Source organism: Protopterus annectens, chromosome 10.part0, assembly GCF_019279795.1.
Source record: "Protopterus annectens isolate FY-2018-M chromosome 10.part0, PAN1.0, whole genome shotgun sequence".
Classification (NCBI taxonomy): domain Eukaryota; kingdom Metazoa; phylum Chordata; order Ceratodontiformes; family Protopteridae; genus Protopterus; species Protopterus annectens.
The window spans coordinates 1475274358-1475295918 of NC_056744.1; the positions used below are offsets into that span (position 1 = coordinate 1475274358).

General features: G+C 39.0%; 1 protein-coding gene across 1 annotated transcript in view; it reads left to right on the forward strand.

The window, feature by feature from the left end:
- Positions 1-21561, forward strand: part of LOC122814307 (E3 ubiquitin-protein ligase TRIM39-like) — a 143385-nt gene that overhangs the window by 80849 nt on the left and 40975 nt on the right. Inside the window, exon 2 of the mRNA XM_044086894.1 lies at positions 12168-12263. Coding sequence (XP_043942829.1) covers positions 12168-12263 — 96 coding nt within the window. The remainder of the gene's footprint in view (positions 1-12167; positions 12264-21561) is intronic.

Sequence of the window (21561 nt, forward strand, 5' to 3'; positions counted from 1 at the left end):
ATGTCCCTGGAGTGAAGCTGATAATTCATTGTTTCCAGTATGTTGGCAAATTGCAAGAGATGAGAGGAGGTAGTGCCATTATGAATAAGATCGCAGCAAAGTTGAGTGATACTTTTAATTTTCATCTAATAACCAAAGAAGTATTTGCTCTTTTTCTCTTTAGCTTCTTTAAATTGTCTCTGATACAAGGAAGCCACAAGTCCCTGGACCAACAAGTAAGACTCGTTTCTCATTTCCACCAAATACAAATCACCGACAGGCACTGTAGAGATGTAGTACACAAAAATGTTCAAATAGAGCCTAGGGATCCTCAGGATAAAAAAGTTTAATATAGTAAAATAATCCATGTAAAATAGTAAAAGCACATTAAACTCTTAACAAGATCACCGCGTTTTTCATCCCTATTTGGGACTTTATATTAGCTCACACCCATTTCATACTCATTATATACTGTCCTATTAATTCAAAATAAATTACCCGTAATTAACAATTAAATTATCAGTCAAGAACTGCTGACTGATTAGTAACTAAAGCTAAGCAAATAATTTCACATTTGTCCAATATTTTTATCCATGTAAAACAACTGTAAAATATCCCTACATACAGTTAGCAGAGCTGTATGGTTTATTATGAAAATGTTGAAAATTGGTTAGTCAAATGTGGAAATTCGAGGATTAATTTGTCGACTTCCGTGTTGCCAACTATTAGGATATCGAGCTGAGATATCAGCGAATGCAAGTCTGCATTCACTGATCTGAACATTCGCTGATATGAACTTGATGTTCTGAGCAGAATCACGGTACAGTGCAAATTGGGAAATATATCCCTTTCCTCAATGTAGTGCGATCTCGGAGTTAGAATATTTAATTTGTGGGTGGTGTGGGGGGCACAGGGGGGCTTTCCCCCTGCTAAAACTTTCATTACAGTGTAGGTGTTTAACATACATTGGCACCTATACTGCCATTATGTTAGAATGTTGACTCTGTTGATGCCGATCATGAGCGTCAACGTTGTAATTCATTAGTATGCAAACCAGATGACATCATTTTTGGAATATCGACCGTTCATGAACGTTGATATTTTGATTGTAAACCGAGCTGTATATTCAGAAATGTATGTGAATGACTGAGCAATAAATATATGATTTTTTTAAATACTCTATAATTAGTATGAGTTCACGGGATGCCCTTGTTTTTCTGATGTACTTTTTTAGTGTCACATTTAGTTGTTTAACGTTATCTTTAATTTTGGAGTCTTTTTTTTTTTTTTTTTTTTTTTTGCTATGCTAAGGAGTTTCTTCTTTTTGTTATATAGTTTATTACTGTTTGTGGATCACCATGTGGATTTGCTTTTAAATTCCCCCATTTTCTTGGATCTAGTTGGGGCTGCCAAGTTAATACATTTGTCCAGGTGCAAGTAGATCTTGTATGTATAACTCCTTGATATTTTGAGTGATACTGTTACACTTATATTTGGAAACTTCATTGTTGAATTTTAAGAGATTTGTAAAGTCGAAGTCTGAAATCTGTTACGTTTACTACTGACAGTTTGGAGATTTTGACGAAGAAGACTGTGGTCTGACTTGACCTGAGAGGGGGACACCTTGCGGATGGTATATACAGATGCTACATTTGTTAGAAACAGATTGAGTATATTCTTTTCTATTATGGGTTCATTTCCAATCTGGGCCAGTGAGTTTTTTTTATGTAATCTAAGAAGTTGTGAGCACATCCTATAATGGTAGCATAGGTCTCTCAGTTCACCCATCCATCCAACCATCCCTCCATCCATCCATCCATGCATCCATCTTCAACTCCTTTTCACATTTTGCACATGGGGTTGGGTGTCACTTCAGCAGTGACAATCAACTCAAACCAACGTTTATACCACCTGGTGTCTAGCCCTGCTGTGGTAGTTCATTCATACCACTCACTGGCACATACACTCTCCCCATGGCCAATTTAGAGTGTCCAATCCACCTTCTGCATGTCTTTGGAATGTGAGAGGAAACCTAAACACCCAGAGAAAAAACACGTGACTGCAGGGAGGGCATGCAGACTCCACACAGAGGCCACCTCAGCTAAGAATCAAACCAGAAAAGCTCTTGCTGTCAGGTGACAATACTAACTGCTGCACCACTATGGCCACCAGCTCATCACTGGGTAGTTAAATCAGCTAAGCTATCAACATTCCTACCTATAGTAGGTTCATTGAGAATACTCAAGAATGCTATTTCATTTTCTGGAGACTTGGAGAGAGTCCTGTAACATACTCTGATCTGATAACCAGTCATATGTAGTGTGATTTGAATCTTGAAAAGCTTATCTTGTGGATATCTAAGTATCTGTGTTGAAGTATTTTGGTATCTAACAAATAATAGATATACCATAATGTTTTCCAACAGGTCTAAATGAGTGGTAAGTGCACAATACAGGTACTGAAAGACTGGTCACCAGGCTCTTAGATAAGAGTTCTGTAACAACAAATATGTGGATATTCTTCAAGTGCAGGAGGGCTGCAAGGTCCATCATTTTGCTGCTTAGACTTCCAGCATAACATTGAGCCACTTTGATGTGGTCTAGTGATTGGTTTCTTTGGAAACTAGGTTGAAGATCTATCAGTTGGATCTTACCTAAAAAGGTGCACTGGGGGTAGCAAAAGCTTTCACTGGTATGCACATAGCTGACCTTAGCACAGGTCAACTAGGCGGCTGCCTAGGGTGCCGCTCAAATAGGGGCACTTTTCCAGTATTTATTTGGTGTAGGTAGACCAGGATGGGGGCACCGGATGGTGTGGTGGGGGCGCTATGGAGCTCTTTTGCCTAGGGCACCAGTTGACCTAAGGCCGCTCCTGCATATGCAGAAGCCTTGGATTGTGAGGTGGAAACTGTCCTTGGCAAAGTAAGTATGGATATCAAACAACTCAGCTCATGCTGATACTTACAGAATCCCTGTAGAATGACAAGAGATGTTTTACCACTTGTTAAAGCCAATCATCCTTTCATTATACTTTGGCATAATTCTTGGCGATTGAAAGCTTCCACTTAAAACTGTTCCTGCATTTGTGACATGCATGAAGAGTTCTGTCATATCCCGCTGCATATCCCTCAAAGTTTGGTGTGCCAGAACATTTACGCCAACATGGACCAAGACCTTGGTGTAATCATATTTATCTGATGTAGGGATTTTCATGACCTGTGAACCATCTACAGTCTTGCATTCTGAGAGACAGCTCCCTTCCACACTGATTTTATCTAGCCTCAAGAGTATAAAATCAATATGTGTAAATATGGAGCCACCAATCTCTAAAACATTTCTACTTGTGCTTGTAGATTACTCTGGTGTAAATGGCTTAAGATGACTTCCATCTGTATTATCTCTAATGTGTGTGAGACTGGAATGCACATTTTTTAATTTTTATCGTGCAAAAAATTAATTTAAAATAAAATGTTGTTCATATAAACATGTTAATTTATATGTAGTATACAGAGAAATTCCGACTCCAACACAGGAATCCACAGGATAAATGATAAATGTCGACCACAGTGTTCAAGTAAAATGGCAATAAGGCACCAACCAAGAACCCGTTGACAGTGTAGGCAAAAACCAAAACACACTGTGAGTAAAATAATTAAAATAGATTCAGGGCTCAACAGTAACATTTATAGAAAACCGAGTTATGCAAACTCCATGTTGCACTTTACAAGTTGTCACCCTTTACATCAAAGGAAGGGATTGGTAAAGGGCCAAATGATTTGGCTATCTAAGTTAATTAGTGATGACACGGTGTACAAAAAGGAGATGTACAGACTAATTGGTCTATTTCTTGAAAGGGGTTACCCTTTAAGTTTGTTAATTAAAACCAAACGAGAAGTATACAAAAAGAGTAACACCAGGTATGTCCCAATCTTGAAAGCAAAAGTCTCCCAGATTGTATGTAACAATGTAAACGAAGCCTTGGAGGAGGAAAACAATCCTGGGTATTGTCCAAAACTTGTTTTACAATGCAATGAGGTCTCCTTGGGCATTCGTTCAAGTTTGAACAGTTTATGGGAGCATTTTTTGAGTAGAGACACAAGGAATATACTGGGTGATACCCCTACCATAGTTTTCAGTAGGGGTTCTAATTTAAAAGACATTTTGGAAAGAAATAGGGGTGACACTAGACGTTCCTTCATGAATAAATGTGGTTGTTGTAAATGGTGTAGGTATATATCTATTGGGGCTTACATCATTGTAAAAGGTTTTAGGCGAACTATAGCTTGTCCAGGTATGTGCAATTGTCTAACCAAGAATTGTGTTTATATAGCAACTTGTATGTCATGCGACACATTTTATGTCGGCATGACAACGAGAAGCTTAAAGGAAAGAATTCGAGAGCATTGTGGTTCTATAAGAAGAAGGGATGAACATAACGCACTCTTCTTACATTCTCAAAAATGTCATGAGTTTAAAAAGTTTTTGTTCTTTATAGTTGACAGGGTCTATTCTGATTACCAAGGTGACATTAAAAACCACGTGGCGTTACGTGAAATGGAGTGGCAGATTAGATTAAATGCCACTAGGTCACCTGGGATTAATGAAAACATTTCTTTAAAACCTTTGTTGAAATTTAGGGCAGGTTTAATATGAACTGCAATTCATTGTAATATTTATTTATTCATTAGTAAGTATTATTTTACAATATATATTACTCAATATTATTCATTTAAGGTTAGGAAGGTTAGTTTCAAGATTATAGTAAAAATTGTGTTAACATAACAAAATATAACCATTCAATGACATGAAATATTGTTTACAGTTTGTTAAGGGCAAATTACATTCATATGAATTAATATCACTTTTAAGAGATGACATTTTGAAAAGTAATTTTATTTATATTTATTTTCATTTTTATATTATTTTAATTTATTGTATATTTATTAACAATTTTATGCTGATGTTATTTTTAAAATTTCTAGTTGTACCAAATCACTATACAGCTTTAAGACGTATGTTTTGTAGTTGTTAAGGATTGATTAATTGGAAAATTGATTGGTGTTGGCAATTTACTAGTATTTATTGGAAGTAAGTTGGGATGTTAATTAGGACTCTGAAGAAGCCAGTGGATCTGGTGACAGCGCTTAGTCCAAGTGTTGTTTGCTGCTTTTCTTGTCGCTGTTGTGTGGTGGAATAAATCTATTTTAATTATTTTACTCACAGTGTGTTTTGGTTTTTGCCTACACTGTCAACGGGTTCTTGGTTGGTGCCTTATTGCCATTTTACTTGAACACTGTGGTCGACATTTATCATTTATATGTAGTATAGCTTAAAAAAATAATACATTTCATAGAACTGTGCACTACCTCAGCCCTGCTCAGGTTTATTCTTGGATGTTAGAACATGGGCCTAAAACTTGGAGAATATGGATACCGAATTAAAGTAAGAAACTAAAGACTCATAAAGTCTTGAAAATGGATGGGGTTTGACTTTGCAGTCAAAACTTTCTGTAAGGCATGTGGTCCTTTACTGAGTGTATTTTGTGTGATCATGATTCTCAACAAATTTATTTGAAGATCATTAGTTAAAGGTAGCTGTACTTTATAAAGAATGTATTTAGTTTAATCTTTAACACTAATATTAAATCAGGATGCATCACTAATTGGTGAGAAGATTATCAGTTCCCTCTCAAATAGTTTCAACCACCCTGTTCCTGTAAGTCTGAGTTTAATACACAGAGAGGAAGTATGGAATATGGAATTTTTGGAATCAGATGAGTAAAAGTCCTAGTGTTAATTCCAGAACTAAGCAGCATGACTTTTGTCAAAAAATCAGTCCTGTGGAAATCCGCTCTAGAATGGTGAGCATTCCTGAGGAGTCTTTAAAATGTAATACCGAACATTATCTTATGAAACTGGATACCTTAAATCCTTCTAAACACTTGGATTCTCTCACTGTGAGAAAGTTAATTTTCCAGTTTTTTACTGGTCTTTACAAAATAATTTGTTGTACAGATAGGTTTTTGGAAATGACATGACTTCACATACCAGGCTGCTGAATACTTAAAAATATTTCCAAAATTATTAATTTTAATGGCTAAACATCTTGCCAAAGTACTGAATTTCAATTTAGCCCATCTCTCTATATCCAGGATAATCATTATCATTTATAGGCTCAAAGGCTCATAGGTAGGTACTAGGCTTGCAGTCCAGGGGATCACTGATGGGCATAGGACAAATTTCCAGTTGCACTCAAGCAATGTCTGCTTTAGTGATTTGCTCAAGGTGGCACAGTAGACAAATGATTGCTGAAGGAATCAATCCTTGCACCACAGGAATTACAGCTCACAGATTTAACACTCTCTGCCAGCTACCAGAATTAATAATAACAACACCCATTTGTTAAGAAGGTAGACCCACTAAGCACACAGTCCCTCTTCAGAGGTTACCCTGAGCAATGTCTGGTTAAGTGAATGGCTCAGTGTGATGCAATATTAAAGCAAGGGCTGAAGGAATCAAACTCTGTACCACAGGATCTACAGCTCACAGCCTTAACTCTCTACAAGAACTGAAAGACTTACCTTGTTAAACTGATTTTGTTATCAGGACCATTGCTTTATTTATGTCTTCAGCTTGACCCATTTGTTTCATGATCTTGGTTTTCTCATATTTTAATAGTGATAGATTGTGTGACACTGTGAAAGCTGCCAGCCTAGCTAGATAGAATTTTGTAAATAATTCTATGTCATTGTAAATATTAATGCAATCCACAGGCTTGTTCTACAAATGTAAAGAGAACTGTGTGTTATGATTAAACTATATGTTGTACTAAGCAACAAAAATGTAACCACAGTGCACCCTGCTGGAGGAAAGCTGTTAAGTAACGAATCTTACAACTGTGTTTGATCTCAAACTCGGAGATAGGATGTCTGGACCAGCAAATTCTTTCTATTGTTATTAAGATAAAGATAATTGCAAGATTTTACATGTAAAATTGTCTTTTATTGATGTGGCTTCCTGGCTAGGTGCAGCTTACAGAGAAATATAAATTGTGACTTTTTGTTAGCCTGGGAACCAGAGAGGTGTCAAGAATGATGTAATGTGAAATGGCTCAGCAGTACTGCATTATCAATTTAATGATGAGAAAAAGTAGGGATGAGAAAACGTGTTGATGTATAACCAATCTGCAGGGAAGTCTCCAGGAATAGATGGTACTCCTGTGGAAGTTTGAAAGCTAGGAGGGAAGAAAGTGATAAAGTTCTGGAAGGTTTTGTTTAAAGTATTTTAAAAGGAAAGCAAGCACCAATAGCACCAACATTCTGGAAAAAACTGTGATGGCTGTAATACTTAAAGATGGTAAAGACCCATCAGATCTAGCTTCATATAGGTCAGTTTTAATTTTAAACCTTGACTATAAAGTGTTTATGCCTAAAATAGCTAAATGAATGGAAAAGGTGTTGCCAAAATGGATAGATATGGATTAATGTGGTTTTGTGGAGGGGAGGCAAAAGTTTGACAACATTAATAGAACAATTATGATCCAGAGGGAAGCAGTATGCAAGAAAATACCTCTGTTGTTAGTGGATCTTAATGAAGAGAAAGCATTCTAAAGAGTAAGCTGGGATTTATTGAGTAGGGCAGTGGAAGCATTTGAATTCCGTAACACAACAGTGAGGTTAATTAGGAAGATATATGAGGAATCAAAGGTAAAAATTAAAGTGGGAGATTTCCTGTCTGATAAGTTGTATCTGAATAGAGGAACCAGGCAGGGGTATCCTCATTCCTCTTTTGTTTTATTTGCATTATATTTACAACCATTGGCAAAGAAAATAAGAGACTCAGAAAATGAAGGATACAATTGGTATGGTAATCCAGAAAATGTTGCTTTATTTGCAGAAAATATTATTTTGTACCTGATAAAACAATTGAAGGACATCTCAGTGTTGTGAAACATTTTGAGATAGTATGAAGTTTTATCAAGATATAAAATTAATGAAGATAAAACAGACGCTATAGCTGTAAACTATACAACCACACATGAATTGGTTTAGCAATACTTAGGACTATGTGTTAAAAAGGATTCTGTTATGGCAGGGAAGGATATGTGGAAAGAGACAACTAAAGATAATACAAAAATTGAAAACTGGAAGCTATTTTCTGTGGATATGAATAGCAAAATACAAGCAGTGGCAATGCTTTTAGTCCCTTTAGTTTTAGACAGAGGTCAGGCACATATTTATCAGCCATAAGACAAGTTGTGGTTAACTTATCTGGGCAGGGAAGAGTGCATGATTCCATTGCGATAAGCTGATCCTTCCAATAGAACAAGGTGGTTTAGGAATAATTGATTTGAAGGATATTGTAGAACAACACAGCTATGGCATTTGTACAAAACACAAGCAGAAAGCTACAACTCAAAGTGGAAAATGATGAAGATGAAGTATGCAGGAAATTCAAGAAATAAAGAGAGGATGGGATTTTGGATGCAAATCCTTATGGAGAATAACAACAGTCATACAGAATATTATGAAAGCACAACAGCAAGTAGTCAAAACTTTATCAGATGATATAAGAATGTCATTTGGTCTTGATAAATGTGCAAAAGCAACCTTTAAAGCAGGAAAGCTGCAGCACTAAGAAAACATCAGTTTGGGACAAGAATGTGATATAAAAGAACTTGAGTAAGAGGGAATGTATAAATATTTGGGAATTGATGAAGGATTAACAATAAAACATGAACAAATGCAAATAAAACTCAATAAGGAAGATTTTAGAAGACTTAAATTAATACTGAAAACAACATTGACATCTAGGAACAAACTTCAAGCTATAAACCAATTTGCTCTTCTTGTCCTAACTTACAGCTTTGGCATGATTGACTGGCCCCAAAAGTTGTTGTATAGATTAGACAGGAAAACAAGAAAGATGCTTCATGTTCATCAAATGATTTATAAAAATCAGTGCATACCAAGATTATATATTCCCTGTTCCAAAGGAGGTATGAGCCTCCTTGAAATTGATTACATCTATAGGTCTGCAGTAGTGGGACTACATACATATTTGATGACCTCAAAGGACCCAAGCATAGTGAAAGTTTTGAAACATGAGGAGAATAAATCTAAGATGACTTCCCTTCTTAGTCTAGCAAAAGCATATCGGCATCAAGCAGGAATGGAAATCAAACCAGAAGTAGATAAGAAATCAGACAGCAACTGACTGTGCCAAAAAAAAACAACATAAGAAAGAATATAAGGTGAAGGATTGGATGAGAAGACAGGAAATGTGATTAATGCATAAATATAGTTGCAAGTATAGAAAACTTCTGGAACAACCTCATGTTGATCAGGATTGAATTCAGAAATAGTTAACAAGAGGCAAATTCAAATCAAAAGACGAAAGGGTAATACTGGCGGCCCAAAGTAGTGGACTACGTTTCCAAAATCCATTGAATATGTGGGATAAACAGACAAATGTAAGTTTTGTAAAACAGAATTGGAAACAGTTACACACCTTGTTGCTGGTTGTGACAAACTAATGGCAGAAGGACTGTATACTGAAAAGCATAATACTGTGGCAATACTGTTGCTGAAGTAGCTGAAAAACACTGGACACATGAGCCACAAAGCATCACAGAAAATGATGAAGTCTACATCACATGGGATCACCCATTACCAACAGTTCAAAAGACAGATGTGAGAAAACAAGATATAGTAGTCCATGAAAAGAAGACAAAAGTAGCACTGATCATTGAAATCTCTACACCCAGTGACTGCAGTGTCTTGGATACAATGAGACACAAAATCATAAAATATCAGAATTTGTAGGCAGAAATGAGAGCAGTGTAGAAGAAAGATACTCAGACATTTCCAATAGTAGTAGGAGTAATGGGTCTTATAAAAAGAATCTACATTCATATTTAGATATGTTACTGATACATGTAACTCCATACAAATTGCAGAAGGAGTCATTACTGGGCACCTTGTGAGTGCTACGAAGAGCACTCCTGGCTGACATCAAAGATTCAAACAATACTAATTTCATGAACTTTAATCATACTTTGACTTAGAAATTGGGTCCATTCCCCTCATGGTATTAGAAACCCAAAAAATTTGAAGAAATTAAAAAGGGTAAAATATTATATTCATAAAGATGCGGTTAGTATTCTAAGAACTAAGCCAACAAAGGAATGTAGAAATGAGATTTTGCCAACAGGAATGACTCCTTTTAGGTTTACACAGAATAGGCAAGAAAGAAACTGGAATTTACTGGTGGATACTGATAAATGAAGCAAGGTTTTGGGAGCAAATAATTAGAGATGGAAAGGTAACAGAATGGGAAGAGGCCAGAAAGCCAGGATTGATATCAGAGTATAGAAAGGGATAAGAGGATCTATGTGGAAGACTTGCACTGCTAGAGTATTTAGTTGAATCAAGAACAGAAGCTGCTGTTAAAAAAAGGAAAATTAGTAGGGCATATAAAATATTACATAATAACTATAGGACTCAATCAGTAGAGATTAGAAAAGAGTCAGAAGACAGAGACTGGATAAGCAATTCACAAAAAAAAAATGATAGGACATATGTATGGCTCTCAAGTATGCAACAGAGTCTAGAAGATTTTGAATTTTTGTTCTGAAGTGTTTGCATAGAGATTTTTATACCCCAAGTAGACTCCAAAGAATTTTTTCCTCAGGTAGCTGGCAAATGCTGGAGGTGTGATGGGGAAGAAAGAGCTAACTGGGAACATATGTTTTGGGGTGTAATGAGTTGGCAGACTTAAAAAATTCCCTACAGAGTACTTAACTGTTTCAGAAATACTGGGGAAGCAAATGGGTGTAACTAAGGAAATGATTTTTTGAGCTGGTATACTTAATTTGAATTGTCTAGACATAGTAAGGCCATGTTAAGTTTAATTCTAGTGGCTGCCAAAAAAAAACACTTACTAGAAAATGGAAATTAAAATCTAAACCAACCATATTTGAAGAAGTGAATATTATAACAGAGATAAAAGATATAGAAGTTGTATCTTTAGAAAAGGGTAGAAGCAAATTACATAGACAAAATGTAAATTGTGGGAACAGTATATAGAGAAAAATGTTTTGGAGGATGAATAAGGTTTAAGGGAAGGCAAGAAGTGAGCAATTTATGTAATGTTGGATTGATGATATTGTACAGAAAAACATGTGATATATAATGTTTGTAACAATGAGCATGTTAATGTGATTTATTTTCTTATATAAATGTAAGTTTGCTAGTGTCATAAGTAATAATTCAATAAAGGTGTTTTAAAAACACACAGAGAAAAACAGTGATGATACATGCAAGTGGTCCCATGGCACAGAGGCTTAAAGCCCTTACTACGATCCTGATGACCCATTAATCAACTAGCAACATGGGAGCTGGAGAGACTGTATGAGGGATGATCGGAGTGAGTGACCGAGTCAGTGAGTGATGTTGGCTCACCTATCCTAGGAGGAGAGAGAGAGAGAGAGAAGAGAGAGAGAGTCTAGGTTTGGTGCAATATAAAAAGGTTACATGCCTAACAATCTGTTTACTGCAAAGTGGGTGTACCTCTTAGTAAGAGGTTGAGCACAAGCAGAAATGGGCATTCACCTACTGATACACCCTCTAAGCAGTGCTTTCAGTGCTGTCAGGAGTTAGGAGAGGTTATGGCACACTACCCAGTAGCAGTGTGATGTTGCACTAGTGTTCTTTATCTCCTCACTGACCCTGGATGTCAGTTAAGTTGATCTTAGTGGGGGCTAAGGGAAGGGAGTCCTGTATACACAATAAATAAGGAAAAATATTGGTGGCTTCTGATGGCCAGCTATGGAAAAGGTGAACGAACAAAAAAACTGTGATGGTGCTGCAGTATGAACTGATATTAAGGACATGCATCAGTTAAGCTGCACATTATTAACTAATGTCTTACAAACATGTCTCCATTCCTCACTCTTCTCAAACTGTTTTTACCTGAAATTATTCTACCCATAATTTAGACTGTATTTGTAAGTTCTGTTCTGTAATTATAAGACTGTTGTTGTCAAATGTTTTTCTATTTGGATTTGCATATTTATCTATACCCATTGCTGTATGACCATATGCCCTGAACTGTGTTACATGTTGGCACAGTTGGTGTATAATATATGAATATGAAAACCTGCTGACATAATATTTATCTGCATATCCAGGAAAAGTTGAAAACTGCTACAGATGCTCTAGAATTCAAATTGAAATGCACTACAGAGCTCCAACTAAAGCAGGAAGGGAAGATTTCTTATATCCAGGTGAGGAAATCTGCTTATTTCTTTGTTTGTTGAAAATTGCTGAGTGTGAATAAATGGTGAATGAATGCAACTACATCATGTAAGATACAAACCAAGAGTTGTAAAGCTTGTCTATAGAAATGCACAGATGTAGTTCTGAATAGTTTCTGTTACAGTAAAGGGTTGTGCTTGTATGGGTCCTAAGCCAGCTACATCTTAGCTTAGTGTCTTCAGATCTAGAAAGATTTAAACATTTATATTGCTGCATTTACAATGAATACAGAAAGCCAAGGCACAATCAGAAATCTACAAATGTGTTTTTCATGAATTGTAAGGAAATTTTTGTCAGCACGTCGCATCATTTCTAGAACAAATTCTTTCTACAAACCTTAAATGACCACTCAGATGATGCTTAAAGTTCTTGTATTTATTTTTTTATTAGGAATTGTTGTTGTGGATTGGAATTCCCTTATATCAGTGCAATTGTTTTTCTCCAACATCTTATTTCACATTTTTAACCCACTTGCATATGTTCCAGAACACACTAGAAGTTGGGTGGGTAGAGTACCAGATGAGTACTTCTAGAGGGGAAAGGACATTACCCCCACCCTTTCACATCGCTACAGCATGCATAATCTCACATGGCTATTTGTTTTCTGCAAAACAAACATACCTACAAATATGGGAAAAAAACGAGTTAAACAATGTAGAAAGGCAGGTATGTTTAATATTTGTGTAATATGTCAGTGAAAGGAAAGCAGCTGGGTACTGCTTCTGTATGAAGATGTATATGTATAGTGTGGCGATGTTAAGGAGGGAGGCAATGCTGAATGTATGGGCAAATGTGGAAGGTTTGGGCATGAAAGGGACAGGCCTTCCCTAGCCAGTATACAGTTAATTACTCTCAATAACCCCTATAGCAGTTAATTACATATCAAAAACAAAATATAACACCAGTGTAGATAGATGTAAAGTAACAACAGACCATACTAAACAGATTTGTTTAGAATGGGGCATTCCTTTGTTCTCTCCAAATGAGCTAACATCACTCAGTTGGTCAGTGAATTAACACTGCTCACAAGAAAACTCAATTTCAGTTTATTATTCCGGGATACTGAATCTAATGAAATGCAGGATAAAATGTGGGTCCCCAGCATTTAACAATCCTCAATTACACAGTACCTTATCTATGTTTAAGGAGTTTTGTGAACTTGATTTTCATAATATGTTGATGCAATAGACCAATTGTTATTATAACAACTTAGATAACAGGCAAGTGTCCTTACTTAATGAAGTCACGTCTATGAAAAATGTGAGAATCATGCAACCAGATAAAAGGGGGGGACTGGTTATAATGGACCAGTGTGATTACAGTGTATGCTCAATATCTTGTATGATGGCATGTATCTCGAAGCCTCCATCAATTAAGTCAATGTCTCATGTTGGAAGAGTCATATTGTGTTATTTGCATGCTCATGCAGGGTCAAAATAAATATATGCACATTGATTCTCCTAGGTTACCTGTGATATTCGATGTACCTAAAATACATAAGAACTTATCCAAACCTCCACTCAACTATTGTTGATGCTGGTCAGTCTAAAACCAGTTGAATAGCTAAGTTCATTGACCACCAGACCACCACTTAAAAGTCCCTGGATTTCACACTGGTTACCACTGATGTTAAAGACTTATTTACTTGTATACCTTATATTATTAGACTTGAGTGGTTTGAGGAATATTTGACATTCCAAATGTATTTGGACCAGGATTGAGTTAACCTCCTAACTGATCTGATGGAAATTGTCCTCAGAAATAATTACATCTTTTTTTAAGGACAATATTTTAAACTGACTTTGGGCATTGCTATGGGGTCCTCTTGTGGACCTCTATTTGCCAAAATCATCATGGCAGCATGGGAGGTGAAGTTTCTATATAACAGTAAATTCATGCAATACATACATTTGTATATACGTTTTCTGGACAATTTATTTGTCGTTTGGTTGGGACCTTCAGAAATGGTGGAGGATTTTTTTACTTACATCAATAAAACTACTTCCTTCTTGCAATCCAACTAATTCTGAAAGAAAACCAAGAAAGGCAGACACAGGGTAGACCAAAAGTAGAAACTCCACAAATCGTTTTATCCTCCACAAAATAAGTGCTTTCGTCCCAAAGTTAAAATTACAGGAACTTCATCAGATACAATTTTAAACAGTAGAAGGCATTTTAAATACTAAAGGGCAGTGACATCATTTCCTTTCTAATAGCAGTGAGCACTGCTTACTCAAACCACACTCCCCCTTTTTTTTTTTTACACAAATACAGAACAAGCATACAACCCAGTTCAAAATACACATAAAACACCTCTGTTTATTTGATAAGTTTTTCTGCATAGCTGCCTAGTTTGAGCATTTTCTGGCTTGTTAAACTTGATTTCTGCATTAGTAGCTGTATTTAGAGCACAACCAAAAGCTGTTTACTGAATTTCCTGTTTGCACTTAATTTTAAAATCGTTTTTTTCTCAAAACTTGCATATTTTCTGTCTTTGACCTAGCACTCTTGTGTGGGGTCATTTACTGCACTGTTATAACTTGATATTACTTGTAAACCTCTGCTATCTCTGTAAAAACAAAAACAAAAAAAAATCTTGCTGTTTTCCCACTTTTCTGAGATTTAAAAAAGTTCATGTTACAGGCTTGCTGTTCTTGAACTGTTTTGTAAGTTTCTGTGAGGCCATTTTTGCTTGGGCTAGAGGAAAGTCTCTCTGTTGATCAGTGGCAGTGTAAAACATTGAGCTGCTTCCCTGCCCCCGTGGGAGTGGTTACTGACTTGAAACTGTAGTTTTATTGGCCAAAAGGGGTCATTTCCAAAACTCCTTCATCTTCCTCTCTTAAAACCTAGTTGCCTCGTGGTTTTGGCATCTTTTCAGGCTTATTGGCTGTTGGTGAAGCACCCACCAAGAGGAGAAAACGCTGAGAGAAGAAAGGAGCCACTTTTGAGATTTTAAGTATTTTTCCTGTTTATTTGATAAGTTTTTCTGCATAGCTGCCTAGTTTGAGCATTTTCTGGCTTGTTAAACTTGATTTCTGCATTAGTAGCTGTATTTAGAGCACAGCCAAAAGCTGTTTACTGAATTTCCTGTTTGCACTTAATTTTAAAATCATTTTTTTTCTCAAAACTTTCATATTTTCTGTCTTTGACCTAGCACTCTTGTGTGGGGTCATTTACTGCACTGTTATAACTTGACATTACTTGTGAACTTCTGCTATCTCTGAAAAAACAAAAACAAAAAAAATCTTGTTTTTTTCCCACTTTTCTGAGATTTAAAAAAGTTCAAGTTACAGGCTTGCTGTTCTTGAACTGTTTTGTAAGTTTCTGTGAGGCCATTTTTGCTTGGGCTAGAGGAAAGTCTCTCTGTTGATCAGTGGCAGTGTAAAACATTGAGCTGCTTCCCTGCCCCCCGTGGGAGTGGTTACTGACTTGAAACTGTAGTTTTATTGGCCGTTTTGGGTCAATTCCTGGCTCTTTCCAGCCCCTGCTATCAAGCACGCTTTAGAGTGCTTTAGCGCGATTTAACGCGGAGTTGCCACTAGAGCAGCATAGGGCAGCGCTGGTTTAACAAGGTTTTTCTGGCTCCATAAAGTCTGTTCTTCCTTTTTTTCCCTTAGAACTGCTCTACTAGTAATCTAAACAGTATATCCCTTAACTAAAAAGTGCAGCACTTGTTCCTAAAAGCTTTTACTTGTCTTAAAAGCATCTTCTTTTCAGGTTTAGCACTTCTGTATTATACAAAGTCCCTCACTAGCAAACCCCCCACCCCAGGAGTACCCACTTCCTTACTAAGTCCTCTCTTATTCAGTTTCACCCCTAACTTCTAAATTTCTCTAGCGTGTCGAAGGGCCAGATGCTGGCATCCTCTCCTGTCCAGTTGGTGAATTTGGGAATATTGAGGCAATGTTACAATTGCCTCATGTACACTGACAACCCTCTCCTCCTCCCACATAACACAAATACTTGTGAGAGATGCAGCTATTTAGCCAAACTGGAGGCTGAGCTCTCTCAACTCAGGACTGGCAAGACCAGACAGGAGGAGAAGGCAGCTACACACACCACAAAACCAGTTTCACATAAAGCTATCACAACAATGAATCAAACACATAAACACACAAAGTCATACTCGGAGGCTCTGAGCAAAAATTTACCTAAACAGCAGAGGCCTCCAAAGCAGACATCCAAGCAACTGCCACCTCATGACACACCACAGGCAACACATAAACCACAAAATCAGTGTGCAAAGCAGTCACAGCCCTTAAGGCCAAACACAACACCAAACATACTTGTCATAGGTGACTCCATAGTCAGACACACTGATGTCCCACTCATTAGGCTGAACAAGGAGAGGGTCACAGTAAGCTGCCTATCGGGCACTAGAATCTGCCACATAACACAAGCACTCGGGTCACTCCACAGCAAGTACAAATATGACACAGTCATTTTCCATGCTGGTGTGAATGACCTGAGACGTACCTCCCTGGACTACATGAAAAGAGACATAGAGGAGCTCTCTGATTATGTAGCCCAGGCAGGTATGACCCTGACCCTGAGCAGTATCCTTCCTTCACCAAGAATGATGCCACACCATAGAGACAAGATGATCAGCTTTAACAATTGGCTTAATTTCTGGTGTCATTCAAAGGGGATCCAGTGTCTGTCTGCCTGGGATGACATGCTTGACAAGCCATGCTGCTTTGCAAGGGACGGCTTGCACCTGTCACCCCTGGGATTCCGGATATTGGCTGAGGCTCTTGCCACCCCCATAGTGTCTTTTTTAGGCAAGGCTCAAATTCTAAACCTACCACCCTAGAAAACAAAAATGGGAAGAAACTAAGGGTAATGCTGCTCAATGCCAGAAGTCTAAATCTCAAAATGCACGCACTCGAGGCCCTTCTCAGTATGGAGAACATCGATGTCTGTGCTGTGACTGAAACCTGGTTCAAGGCTCCTGAGAGCACCCCGGCACTATCAGGTTTTACCTCATATCATGCGTTCCGACCCCAAAACCTGGACCACACCACAAAAGGAGGGGGTGTATCCATATTCATCAAGGATACCCACACCTCCAGGTTGGTGGCAACGCACAAAGCATCAGAAACCATCCAGGTGCAATTAACCATAGGCAAAACTGCTCTACAATTTGTAGCATGCTACAGGCCACCCTCTCAAACTCAGGAACCCCACAAAGCCTTCCTGAAGACACTGGAGGGTATAAATGTATCTCCAAACATCATTATATTGGGTGACTTCAACTACCCAAATATAGACTGGGAACATTACTCAAGCCCCAACTTTCTAGCCCAAAGGTTCCTGGAGTTCATAAATTCAAATGCCATGGAACAACTAGTCACCGTTCCCACAATAGGAGAAAATATACTAGATCTCATCATCACAAACATGGGGACAAAATGCTCCACACCGGAAGTATATCCCTCATTGGTGAGATCAGATCATAAACTTATCTCACTGGAAATCCACATCCCGCCCCCACCCCAAACAAAAAAGACCACAGTGAAGAACTTCTCTAAAGCAAACTTCACACTACTCAAGACTGGTGTGGTATCCTTCAAGGCCCCCGAGCCAGTGGAAACCACAAGCCAAGCTGCGGAAGCCCTTACAAATGCCTTCTACGAACACCTCCAGGACTGCATGGATCAGGCAATCCCTAATAAAACCAAGACTCTTTCCACCAAGGGCAAACGTCCAGTCTGGTGGACCCCAGCCATAAACAAACTTTACAATAAGAGGAGAAAGCTGTTACATGATAGAGCAAAGTCCATAAAACAGAAGACACCCTTGATCATTATTAGTAAAAAAATACGAGCACTCATAAAATCATCCAAGGCCAACTTTGAGAGAAAAATTGCAATAGATTCAAAAGACAATCATAAGGCCTTCTTCAGCTATGTTAGAAACCTGGGTGGAAACTCCCAGATATGCGCAGAATTAGTCCAAAATGATACAAAAATCACTGAACCCACAGACATTGCCAACATACTGGCAGACAGGTTCAGTGCAAACTTCACCCCCCTCTCCCCCCCAAAAGGAGAGATAACTATCCCAGTGGAGTGTAGCCTCCCAGATATCTCAAATGCGCAGGTGAAAGCTGCTCTCTCTAAAGCTAAAAACACAGCATCAATGGGACCAGATGGCGTCCCCGGCTGCGTGCTACATGAACTCAATGAGGAACTAAACCCACATATAAGGCAGCTGTTTAATCTTAGCCATACCACAGGATACGTGCCCAAGGAGTGGCGTACGGCAAATGTGGTCCCAATCCACAAAGGCGGTGCCTCTACGGACCCTGGTAATTACCGCCCCATAAGCTTAACAAGCCTGGTCTGCAAAGCTGGAGTTTGCTCTAGTGGATCTGGTAGATTTGGATTTTTTGAGGTGGAGCATGTCCATTAATTCCGGGTTGGACATGGCCTTGTATGTCAGGCACAGGTCACCTCTGAGCAGGCGGTATGCGACTGAATAGAGCTGGAGTTTCTTCAGTCTGGCAGCATATGAGAGATTTTGGAGTCCCTTTATCCTTTTGGTGAGGAACATTTGGGGTCTCTCCAGTTGTTGCAGGTGTTCGGTGAGATACATCCCGAATGGGGCATTGTACTCGATCATTGGTCTGATAAGTGAAAAGTACAGGGGAACAATGACCTCACTTGATCTGGATGTGAATCCCTTCATGATCAGGTGGGCAATGTAGAAGGTCTTTCTAACCACTTTAGCAATGTGAGTGTCAAAAGAAAGGCCACTGTCAACCTGGGTCCCCAGGTCCCTGATAACCTCTTCTGTGCTTAATGGATTGCCACCTATATGGTAGCTTGGGGTTACCTTGTTTTTCCCGAAGGGTATGACTATACATTTTTTGGCATTTAACTTCAGGCCATGGCTCTGGCTCCAGTTATCAGTTTCCATGAGACCCCTCTGAAGGATATCTGTGTCCGATGTACTTTCTACTATGGCGCCCAGTTTGCAGTCATCTGCAAACTTTGTCAGCCATAGTCCTCCTATGTTTGCCTGTACTTCTGAGAAGTAGATGCTGAACAACAGGGGGCCAAGGACTGAGCCCTGTGGGACACCACTTGTGACCGGCTTGGAGTCTGACATGGCGCCAGCAACTCTAACCCTGTGGGTTCTGTCCTTTAGCCAGTTTGCAACCCATCTTGTGACATATGGGTTTACATTTAAGCTGGTAAGTTTCTCTATAATACCCGAGTGGAGTATTGTATCGAAGGCTTTTGCGAGGTCCAGGTAGGCTGTGTGGACCACCTTCCCCTCGTCAATGGCCTTGGTGACTGTTTCAAAGAAATCAACCAGGTTTAAGAGGCAGGATTTGCCCTTAACAAAGCCGAACTGGGTAGGATCCAGTGTTTGTAGGTCCCCAATATCTTTATTTATGAGGTCCATGATGATCCTTTCCATAGCTTTGCAGACCAAGCTAGTCAGGCTTATGGGGCAATAGTTTCCAGGATCCGTTGAGGCACCACCTTTATGGAGAGGGACCACTGTTGCTGTACGCCACTCTTTGGGCACATATCCTGTAGTAAGGCTGAGATTGAACAGTAGTTTTATGTTTGGGTTTAGCTCTTCTTGGAGTTCATGTAGGACACAGCCCGGGACACCATCTGGTCCCATTGATGCTGTGTTTTTTGCTTTGGAGAGGGCGGCTCTTACCTGAGCATCTGAGATGTCAGGGGGGCAGCACTCTGCTGGGATAGATATTTGCCCTTTTGGTGGGGAGGGGGGAGAAGTTTGCACTGAACCTGTCAGCTAGGATGTTGGCAATGTCTGTGGGTTCTGTGTATTTTTTGTCATTTTGGACTAATTCTGAGCATATCTGGGAATTACCACCCAGGTTCCTAACATACCTAAAGAAAGCCTTGTGATTATCCTTAGTGTCCTGTGCAATTTTTCTCTCGAAGCTGGCCTTAGACAATTTTATGTGTGCCCATAGTTTTTTGCTAATACTGATCAGTGATGCCGTCCCTTTTTGGGATTTTGCTCTATCATTTAGTAGCTTCCTCCTTCTATTGTATAGTTTGTTTATGGCTGGGGTCCACCAGACAGGACGTCTGCCTTTGGAGGATTGGGTCTTGGTTTTATTTGGGATCGCATGATCCATGCATTCCTGAAGGTGTTCATAGAATGTGTTTATAAAGGATTCTGCGGTCTGGGCCATATTTTCCACAGGCCCGGGGGCTTTGAAGGATTCCACCACGGTTTCGAGGAGTGTGAAATTTGCTTTAGAGAAGTTTTTCACTGTGATTTTCTGGGCAGGGGGTGGGGTCGGGATGTGAATATCCAGTGAGATTAGTTTATGGTCTGATCTTACCAGTGAGGGATACACTTCTGGTCTGGTGCATAGAGTTCCCATGTTGGTGATGATCAGGTCCAGTATATTTTCCCCTCTTGTGGGAGTGGTAACAAGTTGTTCCATAGCATTTGAGTTTATAAATTCTAGGAACCTTTGGGCTAGGGTGTTGGAGCTAGAGTAATGCTCCCAGTCTATGTTTGGGTAGGTGAAGTCGCCCAATATAATGGTGTTTAGAGAGACCTTCATATTTTCCAGTGTTTACAGAAAGGCCGTGTGGGGTTCCTGGGTTTGGGAGGGTGGTCTGTAGCAGGCTATAAACTGGAAGGCAGTTTTACCCACTGTTAGTTGCACATGGATAGTCTCTGATGCTTCGTGCTTTGCCACCAACCTGGAGGTGTGGGTATCTTTGATGAATATCGATACTCCCCCTCCTTTTGTGGTTCGGTCTAAGTTTTGGGGCCAAAATGAATGGTATGAGGTATAACCTGGTAGTGCTGGGGTGCTCTCGGGAGCCCTGAACCAGGTTTCTGTTACTGCACAGATATCGATTTTCTCCATGCTAAGGAGAGTTTCGAGTGCATGCATCTTGATGTTTAGACTTCTGGCGTTGAGTAGCATTACTCTTAGTTTCTAATCCCTTGTACTACCTATGGAGGTGGGTTTGTATTTTGAGCCTTGCCTAAAAAAGGCACTATGGGGGTAGCAAGAGCCTTTGCCAATATCCGAAAGCCCAGGGGTGACAGGTGCAAGCCATCCCTAGCGAAGCATCATGGCTTGTCGAGCATATCATCCCAAGCTGACAGGCATTGGATCCCCTTTGAATGACACCAGTACTTAAGCCAATTGTTGAAATTGATCATCTTGTCTTCATATTGTGGCATCATTCTTGGTGAGGGTAAGATGCTACTCTAGGTCAGGGTCATACCGGCCTGGGTACTGCCTACTGT